Below are 12,872 nucleotides of genomic sequence, written 5' to 3'. Positions count from 1 at the left end.
AGGGTTTGAACACCTGTTGTAAACCTTAGGTTAAAGATAGCGACTGGCTGGTGAACCTGGTGTGTCTAAAGAGCTACAACTAAAGAGTTTAATATTTCCATGCAAAACAGCATCAAAGGGACAGTTAAAGCTACAGTACAGGTATGATACTTTTTCAAAAAAATAATGCTTAGAGATTTCCTCCACATCTTATTTTGAAAAGGTGCCCTTTTAATACAGAAAGCTGACCTGTGGTTACCTGGCTTTTCCTTAAGGGGCCTCTGTCACTTTAAAGGGAACTAAAAAACGTTACTCCAGTGCTTAGACAGGTATCAGCTCCCTGGTATCAGGGGCATAATCTCCAGGGTGACGTATAACACACACCTCCAATATACATCGCTTTAAAATCAATAGTGGTGGTTGAACCACAGGTTATTGTGCGTTGAGTACAACATAATATACATGATTATGGCCACAGATTCACATTTATGAAGTAACGTGTGTGAATAGGAGCTGGCGGAGAATGGGAAATCTCTCCCCCATATAATTGTGGGGTAATTGTTTAAAGGGTACTAAGACAGTGGTCTGGCTATGCATAACACGTGACTGATTGTCATCCAAAAAAAAAAAAAATAAAACTTTCTTATGGGCCTGTGCAAGTCTCCTTGTGTCTCCTTTATCTTAATGTTTTGTCTCATTGCTGAAACACATCACTAAAACATCAAATCTGACCACAATCGTCAATATGTTGAACACAACCCAACTTTACTCGAGCATGAATTACGTCATAAATCACGTCAGTCTCAAATGCAAGTTCAAATACTCTGACACTACATCTGGCGGCTTAACGGAGAGTAAACCCCGATCCTTGCATGAGCAACAAGACGTGGTAAAGACAGACAAATAAAACACAATTAAGACAAAAGACACTAGAATTCATTAAGATTTCAGTGTCCCAATGATATTTGGTGTTTTGTGCTCGGAACACGTCTGTCTTGCTTCTATGTTTGATCTGTGAGGAAAACAATGAAACCTCGTACGACAGACAAAGACTGCTACGTTCAAGTTGTTTACTCCAGTTTGCAATGATAGTGTCACTCAGTTCCGACTCTGCACAACTCCTCGCGATCCTCAATGAATCAAACACAGCTTGCAACGCACTATATTCCCGGACCCAGTGACAGTCTTATTTCCAGCCATCAAGGAAACAGGGGAAAGTTATTTACTGAGTATGGTGGACAAAGGAAGATTAGACATCCCTGATCTGTCAAGGACATTACTTTTGGCCGAGGGAAATCCTTCACTTTTATTGCATTGTCTTTGGGGCCACTTGGTGCGAGGAGATGGAATTAGAAAGCTAACACTGGCTTCATCTAGCACTGTCTTCCACTCCTAAGTTTCCTGGACAGAGATAAAGTCCAGTCTATAACCCGCAGAGTCCAAAAACACTCAAACAATGCTTCATAGACACTGGCCTTGCTCATCGGCAACTAGAAATCATTAGGCCGGGCAGTGTAAGATGATGCGCTGTCTCAGAATCAATCACACTTTTAAAAGCAAGTAACCAAATTGAGCTTGTTTTAAACAAGCCTGATAGCAGCTGACTGAAGATGTTCAACTGAACATCTGTTTTACCAAAGAGCCATCAAAAATCTTGCCTTAACACTAAACTGAATACACATGTAGATAATGTTTTATATGGGATGCTTTTATATGCATATATTTGGCATCCAGATCCCAGGTGCTAACACAACTGTTTGCTTGTGTGTCTGTTTTAGTTTGTGGTGAAGTGCACTGAGGACACATGCAGCACCACAGAGATCCACCGCCTGAGGTCCAGTGACGTCAGCTGGAGATGCTGATGGGAATTCAATATCCAGCATCCACACCGCCTAATTTATCCCAAAATATAATTGCTGCAGTTGTTCTAATCACTCCCGCTGATGAATGACCACAGATTAATAAGCAAAGGAGATTTGTGTAAAGTATTGGAATATATGATGATTTATTTAAGCTGCTAAAAGAAGTGCAGAGTAACACTGACACAGTAAGGCCAGTTCATTTTGTCTTTTAAACAGGCCACTGTATAATCATGGATGGTTTCCTTAACGCGCATGAACAAATGACAAGAGAATAGGGTCTCTGCAGGTACTGTATATGCTTCCTGTTTGAAAGAGCTCAGTTAAATGACACAAAATGAATAAAAGAGATGCAAAAAATTTAAATATCAAAGAGAGACATAGAACAATGAAAAAACAGCTACAAAACTACTACAAATTTGCTGATCAAAAAGATCAAAACAGGCATAAAATGACAAAGCTACACATACTACACACACTTCTGAAACATTTATTTTTACCATCAAAGTTTGAATAAAAAAAACAAAACTCCTCTTTAGACTTGTTGCACATACACAATTCAGTTTGTCCAGCTCCCAGATCCATCCAATACACCATCATGCTGCCTCTGCACTAAGCCAGTTCCATCCATCAGGAATGCAACCCACCAGAATTTCCTGTGCCCCCACTGCTGTCATTGTTTACATTCATCCGCACAAAAACATTATTTGCTTCTGCATTATTTGCCAAACATAAATGTGGTGACCCAGTGCACAGACAAATAGGGGAGTCCATTTTGCTGTGTGGATCCAATCCTTCCTGTTTAAAATGAAAAAACAACTCGGAGCAGCAGCAGTGGGAACGCCTGAAGCCTTTCCGCGACACTGCCTGTGCTCAGCTGTGGGGTGGATGCGGGGTTAAGAGGTGGAAGAGGGGGCGTGTATGGTGTGGAGAAACTGGCTCTTGCCCGCAGTCACAGCCCCAGGCGTCAAAGAAGAACTTTCAACTTGCCACAAAGCATTAGAACTGTCAGAGGAGACACCGAGGCCTCGTGTACAAGCACTGCGCAGAGTGCAGCTTCGGCTGACACCCTCTTTTGCTTTAATGTGTGTCAATGACTGCCACTGCAGTCAAGGTAGGTTCGCCCGGTGTGAGAAGAGCACCCAAGTGCCCAAAGCTGACACACAGTCGATTCGATAACTCAAGCACAGAGCTGCTTGTCACCGTAGAGGAAACCATAGTAAAAAGCTGTAGCACAGGTAGGAGTGTAGCATTATTTTCACACAGTTAGTTAGTTTACTTAACTCATATCCATTTTGATCTTGATTTGGGAATTGAGTGACCTGCTTGCTGCTACCTTTTGTACCTCTAATAAAGGTACAATACAGTTCCTGGTACTTTAGATTAGAATGTATAAATTCACCCTGAGGCAAACGTAAACAGGTTATTAAATGTCATGTTATTAATGTTTGTGAAAGCAGTACACTGATTAGGAAAGAAAATATGAGCCCTGTTAGAAGTGTTGGTAGGTGGGAAGCTGGCGAGGGGTCATGTTCTGACCCTGACTTGCTCGACAGCTCCTCCAAGCCAAGAGTGAAAGATTAGAAAGCCTGAAGGACTGCAGTGCAGTGGGAACTGTCCATTCAAATTAGGGCAGCGCTCTGATTTTCCTTATAATCTCAGATGATTGTGTTTAAAGGTCAATCGGGTGCATAAAGGCACTTTTAAGTTAAATACCCAACAACAGCATCTGAGGTCTAATTCAGTGCTCCAGCCTTTTAGTGACAGCGATGTCCAAGTTGAAAACCTCCAACGGAAGGCACCCAAGAGGCATCATCATAAGATGTTGGAACATCTTCAACTGCCTCCTTGATGCTAAGGAGTGCTATCTGGATGTCCCAGCAACTTCACCAGCTCAGTTGCCTCTTCACCACAGTCTGTCCCGTACAATCTCCACATTACTGCTGATGCTGCAGCAATTCGCCTGTCAATCTCTTGTTCCATTTTACCCTCGCTCGTAAACAAGACCCAGAGAGACTCGCTACCAACCCAAATCCATTTTCAAAATGTGCTTAAACACCTCAGGAAGAAACTTGCAAAAAAGCTGAAAAATTGAAGAAAGAAAGTGCTCATTCCTTGTTTGAACATTTTTGATTAGACTCTCTTGTAGCCTGTCATGGTGCCACTCATTCTGTATAGCTCCACTTTACCCCAAAAGCCAAACAATAAAAAGAGCAGCAGTGTTGGGGGGTGTACATTACTATACTATGAAGGCTGATAAAACACCAGAGGTATTAATTATATAATATTGTCATGTCCTCATGTATATTTCACTAAAAGGTAGTTGATACAAACATGCACCGATTCACTTAAACCTTGAGCAATATTTGAATGGAAAAAACTGCTTCTGTAATAGGTTCTGTCACAGCCTCTTTAAGTTTCATGTTTCGGGTTTGTATGCCAGCTGAGTGCGACTGTCTCCTTTTGGGAGCACTGGGCTCTGTCAGTGATGAACTGTTGGGAGGAAAGGTCGAAAGAATGGAAAGACGAGACGTGTCAAGGGTGGAAAGACGCCTGTTTGAAAAGAGAATGCATTAGGCTGTAGAGGCTGTAAATCTGAAATGTTCGGAGGATGAAACAATGTGGATTTACATTGAGTTTTTGTCCCCCCCCCCCCCCTTCTCCCCCAGTGCGTCCTCGTACGGATGTGTCCTCATCATGTACTGAACAGCATGTGAAATGTTGCTTTACGAGCCCCGCTAACATCTCTAAACTCCAGCGGAGACAGAGGGCACGGCCACAGCCTTGGCCTGGTGTTTATGGTCAGATGGAATGTGAACTCTGGGTGAAAGAAAAAAGGGGGAAGTTATAATGAGGCATCCCCCCTCTGCTGGTTGTTTGTTTGGACAGACCGGCTGTCTCGCAGCACAAGCTGTGGATGGAATACTAATGGATATGACTAATGATTCTCTCTCTTGCCTTTCTCCCGATTCCTTCCCTCTCCACTCTCTCCTCTCACTCCTCGTTCTCCTGTTCGCTTCAGAACTCTCACGTCAGGAATTCAAAATCATATTTCACTTACAACTCAAGGGACAGCTGGGACATGCACACACATTTCAGGGTGCCTATGGGGCTTTAATGAACACACCCCCATCCTGTTTTATAATCATTTATTGGTGGGTGGACATAAAGCCATCCCTGGTGATGCAGCTATAGAGTGAGCCTAATCTAATCCTCGACTCATACATCATAGGTGTTTAAGTTTCCAAATCATACTCCAGAAGACATCCCAGAGCTGCAGACAGTCTCCACCAGGCCAGATTAAAACCTGCTGAGATTTACCCAAGGATTAGACACCCCCTTTGGCATGAGGAGGGTGTTTAAACTGTTTGAAATTATTTTGGTGTTAAGTATTGAAGATTTGGCCCTTTAAGAAGCCTGTTGTAACAGTTTGGCCTCATTTAAAAAAAGGAGCTTTAAGAGGTTATAAAGAGAGATTATAAAACAAAAATAATTTTTACTGAATCATTTGAGTGTAATATTAAATAAACTGGACCCCTTTTGTAATTTGAAAAATGACTGGGTTTGACAATAAGCTATGCAAATTAGAGAATTGTGTCACCGCAGCATAACACTACTATCAGCAATCCAATCAACAGTGGGAAGTGGAAGATGTTGTTCCACAGTGGCGCTTAGATCAATGTAACTTTCCATTCAACATCAGTGGCCACACCAAAACAAAACCCTGAATCTGTGTGTGTGTGTGTGTGTTTGTGTGAGCAACCTACTGCCACGCATACTTCCTCATTTGAGTTACACACTGTTTCCACCTTGCAGGAGTCGAATTCTCTCTCTCTCTAAAAATGATTATAATATTCCTAATAACTCTACTGGCTGGGTCGAATCCACTCCCGGCTACAAAGCATCCAAAGAGTGGCTCTAAATAAAATGAGCCTGCATTGACTGAGCCAATAGATTACAGCATTTAGGTGGAGCTTTGGCAGCGCATTGGCTGCATGTTATTTAATAGTCCTCTCAGGATTTACCTCGGAGCCATTTAGCAAAGATCTGCATTGGGGAGAAAGTCAATAATGTGACGTACTTATATTTCTGCTGCACCTGTTTTTGGTATTAGGAGGAGAATTCGCAAAAAAAATGACCAGATGGTTGTCATTTAAAAATAAGACGATTTCTATATGATGCATGCATACAATCTTAACGTCCAGATGTTCCAGATGTTGCTCATTTTACAGTAAATATGCCTCAACCAGCATCGATGGTCCAGAGTATCTAGCTTCCTCTTTTCGTCTGCTGAGAGACAAGATCATCCCTCAGTTCATTAGAGGAATACAAACACTCCCCACTCCCCTGTGCTTCACTCTCTGAAGCCTGCACACACACAAAGTTGTGGTGGGAGAGAACTCGCGGGACCTGTATTTCCCATGTGATATTTGCTAAAGATACACAAAAGCTGCATCTCAGTCCAAAGCTTCTATTTTGAACACTACAGGAACTGTTTAAGCTGCTTGTGTAGAAACTGAAATTAAGTTTGCAAGTTTAACCTTTTTGTTTTCCTGCGTGATGCAACCTTTAAGTTGTTCTAATCCAAATATGTTTTCATCACAAAAAAAAAACAAAAAACACCCAATTAGGCAAAAACGCAGTTTCCTCATGCTTACAAAACTTTTCAGCCGTGGGTTTGATTTTATGACCTCTTTGCTCTCATCAACCTCACTTGAAGCAGCTGCAGCAGCAGAGAAAGAGAAGCCCGCTATACACTACCTGCCCGACACCGAACAGCAAGGAGAGAACAACTTAGCAACTAAAGAGCTGTATATTTCCCTCAGGAGCCCTGAAGTCGTTGCTGTTTTTGACAGAGATAAATTAGATAAACAGGTTAACCAAACTATGGCTCCAAAGAATGCTGATGCCTGCTTACCATGTGAATTAATCCCTTTTGATAACACGGTCAACATATTTACTTTGTAAGGTCGTTTCCAACATTTCCAACCCGTTTGACTTTTGGCCACTTTGGGGCAATACATCTATTTTTGTCGTGGCCATTTTTGAATCACTGGAGTACAGCTGTTTATTTTGGAGGATTGATTTCTGTGTAGAATGCAAATCAGTAAATGGGCCCTTGCTTTGGTTGTGTAATCCGCCAGTACAATCAATGTCCAAGTCCACATTCCTCACTGTTTGATGAGATTATCATTTTTGTTACATGGAAATGATGCAGTACTTCAATTTATAAGATGGAATTAATTTTGACTGAAGTGCTCAGAAGTTTCAAATATGTAAGTATATTTGGTTTATAAAGAAATGCATACAGAAAAGCATGTATAGTATATTTGGCCTACAGCAGTATTGTTGGCTTATACGTACAAGTATGCAGAAATGCAGAAAAAAGTGTGCTTGGCCTATACTTGTACATATACTTACTGTAAGTATAGTTCACTTTTACTCGTAGTACAGTTGACCTAATGAACTTTAAGTTTTTTTTTTTTTATAAGGGTGTAGATCACATTGGGTGCCAGAAACAGGAACAAAGCTAAGCTGTAAAGTGCCAGAGATTGTAAAAAAATTACTTCGAAAAATGAAAACGTTATAGTAGTATAATAGTGAAAATGTTAGTGTTATTTAAAAAGGTATTTTTCAGCAAACACGCAATGGGTTAACAACTTACAACTCTCTGGCAGCAGTGGAAGTAACTTAGTGAAGTAACTTGAAAGCTGAAGCAGACGCTTTCTACAGGTGTCCTGACTTGTGTTAAATCCTCTGTCTGTATAAACACAGTATTAGAACTGACTGAACTCTCTGAAGCATTATTTGGAGGAACCTGCAGTGCTCTGAGTGACTAAACCCAACCACACAACCTTTAATACCGCAGCAGTCACATTAACTGGATGTGGTAGTGGAAGATTAGATTTTTTGCTGAACAAAACTGCATAAAATTGGCAATATTTTATTAATATGAAGTATCACTGTACATTCAACTTGCCATGAACTGAAGGTAACCGCCGCAAAAATTTTACTTTTTCTGGTTATAAATAAAACTTGTTGCCAGACCAACACTGAATTACAATCAAACACCCAATTAAAGTGTCCCTACATCACTGTAATTCCACTTTGTCAGTAGGTACAGGATTTCAGTCGCAGCCGTGTGACCTTTTCCTTCTTTTAGTCACCTACAAGCAGCCATGGGGACAGTCTGTTTGTGCATGTGTGTAAGTGTGTGTGGGCGGATGTGTGTGACTGACTTGTACACTAATGAGCTGACTGATTACTGCGGACAGCCTCGGGTTATCATTAGCTCTCTGAGGATCAAACACCAGATCAAGCCGACAGCAGAGAGGAGAGGACAGATGCAGGCCACAAGCGCACATTTGATTTTCCCTGGTGAACGTACAAAATATGCACAACTGTAAGGAAGGAAAGAACTGTGCACCTTTATTTATGGTGCAGCACTACATGGTGGAAGCAAAAGGCGAGCATGCCTCCCCACTTGTGCACGAACACAAGCCTTGACTGGGGTATTTGAATTCCTCCACCAAACTCATTATTAGCCCCATCAGTGCTCTCTCAGACCACGAGGACCAACCCTCCACATTGGGAACATTCTCTCAGACAACAGCTTCGAGGTTTTGCAGGCAGCTTTTCTCTAGGCCCCACCTGTAATGAGATGCCTGCTCGCTTGGCGCCTCCACGAGAACGTCTGCATTTTCACGCACGACTATTAACCCAGCGGCCTCGGGAGCCAGTACCCCTGCAGACAGTGCTCATCACCACAGCTGAATAAAACATCGGGGAAGAGTTTCGAGGCAATGCAACTGTAAGCACTTCTGCATCTCCTTAAGGACCCGAGTTTAAGGATAACTACATTATAACATGCCTATTTTATGATGGTTTATTTTCTTTGCCTTTTTTTTTTTTTTTGAACGAATGCACAGTACCGACCAAATAGCTGAGTCCTGAAAGGTACTAAGTTCCCATTAACTTAACCAAAAGTGTAAAAATAACAACATTTTCCAGCAACTTTCTAGTGTCTTGAACTGGATGAAATGAAGGATGGCTCCTTCATGACAGGCCTCGCTCCTGGAATCCCTCCCCTCCTCTTTTTTTCTATTCCTCTCTTTATCCTGTCCTCCCTTTCTGCAGAGGCCCTCCAGACCCCATCAAGGCTCATTCTGTTCATCCCACATGTGAGGGGTCAGCGCGTACCCCACAAGAATAAACCAGCCACTCAATGTGAGGATCTTTGTGCATGTCCTCCCCCACTCTTTCTCTGTCTCCCTCTCACTTACTTGTGCCCTATAGATGAGAATTGGCTCCATTCACAGCACTTCCCTCCCCCTGGAGTGGACTTCTCAGGGTCCTAACAGCGGAATTCTATGCCTTATTGCTCAGGCTCCCCTTTGGAGAACAGTCTCGTCAAAGCATTTGGGAAGACACAGAAGGAAATGAACTGGCTTTGTGTTTGGTCTTGACATATAGGCAAAATCACGTGGGGAAGTCTGGGGGGCAAGCATTTAACAAGAGAAAAGGGCAGAATGTGTAAAATGTTTCTTAAAGGCCTCCAAGTGGCCGTCGTGGAAGGAAAATGCCAGAACCTGTTTGGAAAGCAGTTTTATGAGTTTGGCCCCACTGGCAGTCGTCCAGCTTAATCCACATTGTGTTCTGACTTCCTGCAGACCAAAGCTGGTTTCTCAAGCTCATCTCCACCTCATGTTTAATCTCCCCCAGCTCTTTCATTAAGACCACACCATGTGTTGATTCTAATGAAATGAAGCGGACACCTCATTTCGAGCAAGAATGAGCCGGAGAAAGTTTTTGTCCACAGCAGGAATGCCCATAAGACAGAGAGGAACACTGTTTGGTCTGACTTGGGTTGCTATACCAGGACTGAAGAAAGCCATGGCAACGTGAGCAGAAGGTCTGCTGGACCACATAGCGCTGATACAATGCGGCTTTTCGGGGTTTGTCATTCCAGTCAGGCCTGACCCAAATAACAACATCCTGGGAAAAAGTGTCCCACTTCAACCAGAACACATGCACAGACATACTTATCTGGGTTTGCATATATTTGGCTGACAGCATTAATAAACAAAACATATGGATGTTTGATGTCTAATCACTGAGGAAACGGTCCTGTTAATGATTTAACACCACAGTCCACAGCCCATGGCTGCTGGATTATTGGAGCTTTTCGATTGTTTACCAAACAAGACACTTTTCCATCTGCAGTTAGAATTCTCAGCATTTTAGGCTTAATATTCTTGTATGTTTTCATATGTTTATTATCTACTATCAACAGCCTGGGGCGTAAATCTGCTTAAAATGGGAAGAGCAACAAGGAAGCAATTAGGACCATGTCTACGAATGTGTTTTAGTTTTACTGTAATTGTTTTGATCACAACAGAAGTTTTTACTAAGTTTCTTTGCCCAAACTTTTCTTTTTGTGAGCTGCAAAAGCAACATAAACACACCAGGGGTCGGACATTTTGGAGATTCCATAAATGCCACCCACAAAATGCAGCCACACACAGACACACACACACAAATGGCCTTCAGACTGTATCTTCTCTACTTTCTGCCCAGAACACAGTTCATCTCCAAGCGTATGTGCTCTCCTACTGCTCAAACCACCCCACTAAAAGTCATGCATCAGTAAGTTTGCTCCTAGAAACAAAAATCACTTACTTCATTTTGGAGGTCTGGTAGTTGTGTATCAGAGCTTGTGGAAGTGGTTTCTTTAGGCTCTTTTCATCTGCACCTCTGCCCTGCTGCCCTGCCTCTCCAATACTATTTCTCTTTGTGGGCTGAGCATACGATAGCTGTGTAGTTTTTTTTTTTCTTTTTCTTTTTTTTGTGTGTTGCATGGGGCGAGGGGAGGGTGGTGGGGTGGGTGTTGAATGCTGGGTTTCCTGACTCGTGATCAGGAGCTCATTACCCCCAAGGTCACTCCAGGGACGCCCTGCCTGGCTCACCGAGACACCGGAGAGAAGATGTGAGATGGAGGGAAAGGGAGAGAGCAGTTAAGAGCCAAAGAGCCTGGGAGATCCGTGGGGACGAGAGAGAAAAGAGACGGACAGATATATATAAACAGAAAGAGAAGGGAGACAGTGAGAGACACTGATTCAAACAGAGAGGCAGACACTCAGGAGTGAGCGAGCGAGCACAGCAACAAAATGTGGCTGGATGAACACAGTAGGAGCCCACAGAGCAAACAAGATGGGCACAGCAGCCCAGTCAAACCTCACCGAGTTATATAAAATGTTCTGTTGATCCATGGAAAAGTGAGTCCGACCACAACAATCAATAAATTATTGACAACAACCAGCTGGGCACAGAAATTGCTTTTCAGCTTTTTATAAAGACCAGCACTGCAAAAAACAAGGGGAAAAAACTGTTTCTATGTCATTAATTTATCATTTAATTTAAATAGTTTTTCTAGATTTTTATATGCCTTAACTAAGTCGTTGTCTATATTGTTTTATACTGGCTATATGTAAATAGCCACAGATTTGCACACTTACAAAATGTTGTGAATTGTATCATAAAAGGAACATGAAAAAAAAAACTAAAGCCAGAGCTTTGGGAAATATGTTTTCTTTTGTTTTTAGTTTTTAAGATAAAAAGATTGATACTATTCTAATCATAAAGCAAATGCCAGCAGACAGAAATGGGGGGGAAACAGTGAGTCTGCTGCTATAACTTTTAATTGCTCCACTCTGTTCAGCAGCATGTTGCCAACTTTGTCTGCTGCTTGGTGCTGGGCAGGAAGTTTAAGAAAGTGGTAAAAGTACACAGCAACTGAAAGAGTTAAACTGAAGTATGTTATGTTTCAAGTATGTTTGGCCCTAACGTGTTAAAAGCCAAAGGAAACCACAATATTGTAGATGTTATGTAAAGTGGAGGCGTTGGAGGAGCTGGGCTGAGTAAGGAAAGTAAGGTAACGTGTAGTGTAACTATAATAATTTTTTGCTGCTGGTTTCAGCAGGTAGTAAAGTCATGTAATTACATTTTCTCAGTGACTAATTAGTTTTCGATTACATTTTGCCTGCCCAGTACTGATTTTCTGCTCAACTAATGGATTAATTGGCTCATTATTTTAGTAAAACAACATAGCACAGTCCTACCTGATTACTGGTCTGAGCCACGGCTCATTCGTCACATTTCACAGATAAAAATAAGGCTGATTCTTTATAAAGTCACTTGAATGAAGATAATTAAACTTTCCTCTGTCTTTCTGGTGTTGTCCAACCCCCAGCACTCTGCTGAGGTTGGACAAGTCTGAATTGACAGATTACAGCACCCACAATCGATAAAGTGTACCATTAGTTCTGTCCACAAGGCCTGTGTACAATGCTGATGTCAGACCGCCTCTCTAAACTCTCTGTAGTCCACACACAAAGAAATGGCCTTATACTTCACCTTATGAGGCTGTCTCTTCTGGCTTGGGTTATTGATTGAGTGCCTGGTGTGGATCCATTCTGCACTAGAAAAAAAAAAAACTCACAGTGCCAGAAAAGCAGCTCTTTTTTAGCTCATAATTATTAGATAACCCATTTCAGTGCAGGGCATGTGGTTAAGGTGCTACTCAGAGTCATTCACAATGTGATTATAATGCACTATTTCATTTCTTTAATGGTGATTAGTAGGTGGAAGCACATTAGACGGTGTAATAGAGGTTCAACATTATTGCGTCTAAAGAGAAGGAAGGAAATTAGCTTCAGCCATCAGTGGTCTGCTTTGTTCTGGAAACTGAGAAAATTTCCTCAGCTCACCACTGTTGCTTTTCAACACGAAAATCAAGTCTCAAGTCAAACAACTTAAGTTGCAAGTATTTCCGAGTGAATCACAAGTCAGTCTCTGGGTTTGAATCTTTTAGTTTTTAAGACCTTGGGTCAGTTTCTACTGTTTTTTAAAGTGCTTTATAAATAAAGTTGGCTTGGTTTTGCTTCTTTTGAAACCTAAAAGTTAACATAACAGTCTTAGCACAAGGACACCGGTATAGATGTTCAGGAGGAGTTTTTAAAGCTGTCATTAAAGCTG

General features: G+C 41.8%; 1 protein-coding gene across 1 annotated transcript in view; it reads right to left on the bottom strand.

Annotated features, from left to right (window-relative positions):
* The window catches only part of ptn (pleiotrophin), a 36,715-nt gene extending 26,039 nt beyond the window's left edge, over positions 1–10,676 (bottom strand). Inside the window, exon 1 of the mRNA XM_067490271.1 lies at positions 10,518–10,676. Coding sequence (XP_067346372.1) covers positions 10,518–10,522 — 5 coding nt within the window. The 5' untranslated portion in view covers positions 10,523–10,676. The remainder of the gene's footprint in view (positions 1–10,517) is intronic.
* Between the last annotated feature and the right edge of the window lie 2,196 nt (positions 10,677–12,872).

This window comes from Channa argus, chromosome 21, assembly GCF_033026475.1.
Source record: "Channa argus isolate prfri chromosome 21, Channa argus male v1.0, whole genome shotgun sequence".
In the NCBI taxonomy this organism is placed as follows: Eukaryota; Metazoa; Chordata; class Actinopteri; order Anabantiformes; family Channidae; genus Channa; species Channa argus.
The sequence above is the reverse complement of the archived record's forward strand: the minus strand, read 5'-3'. Positions and strand labels throughout refer to the sequence as shown.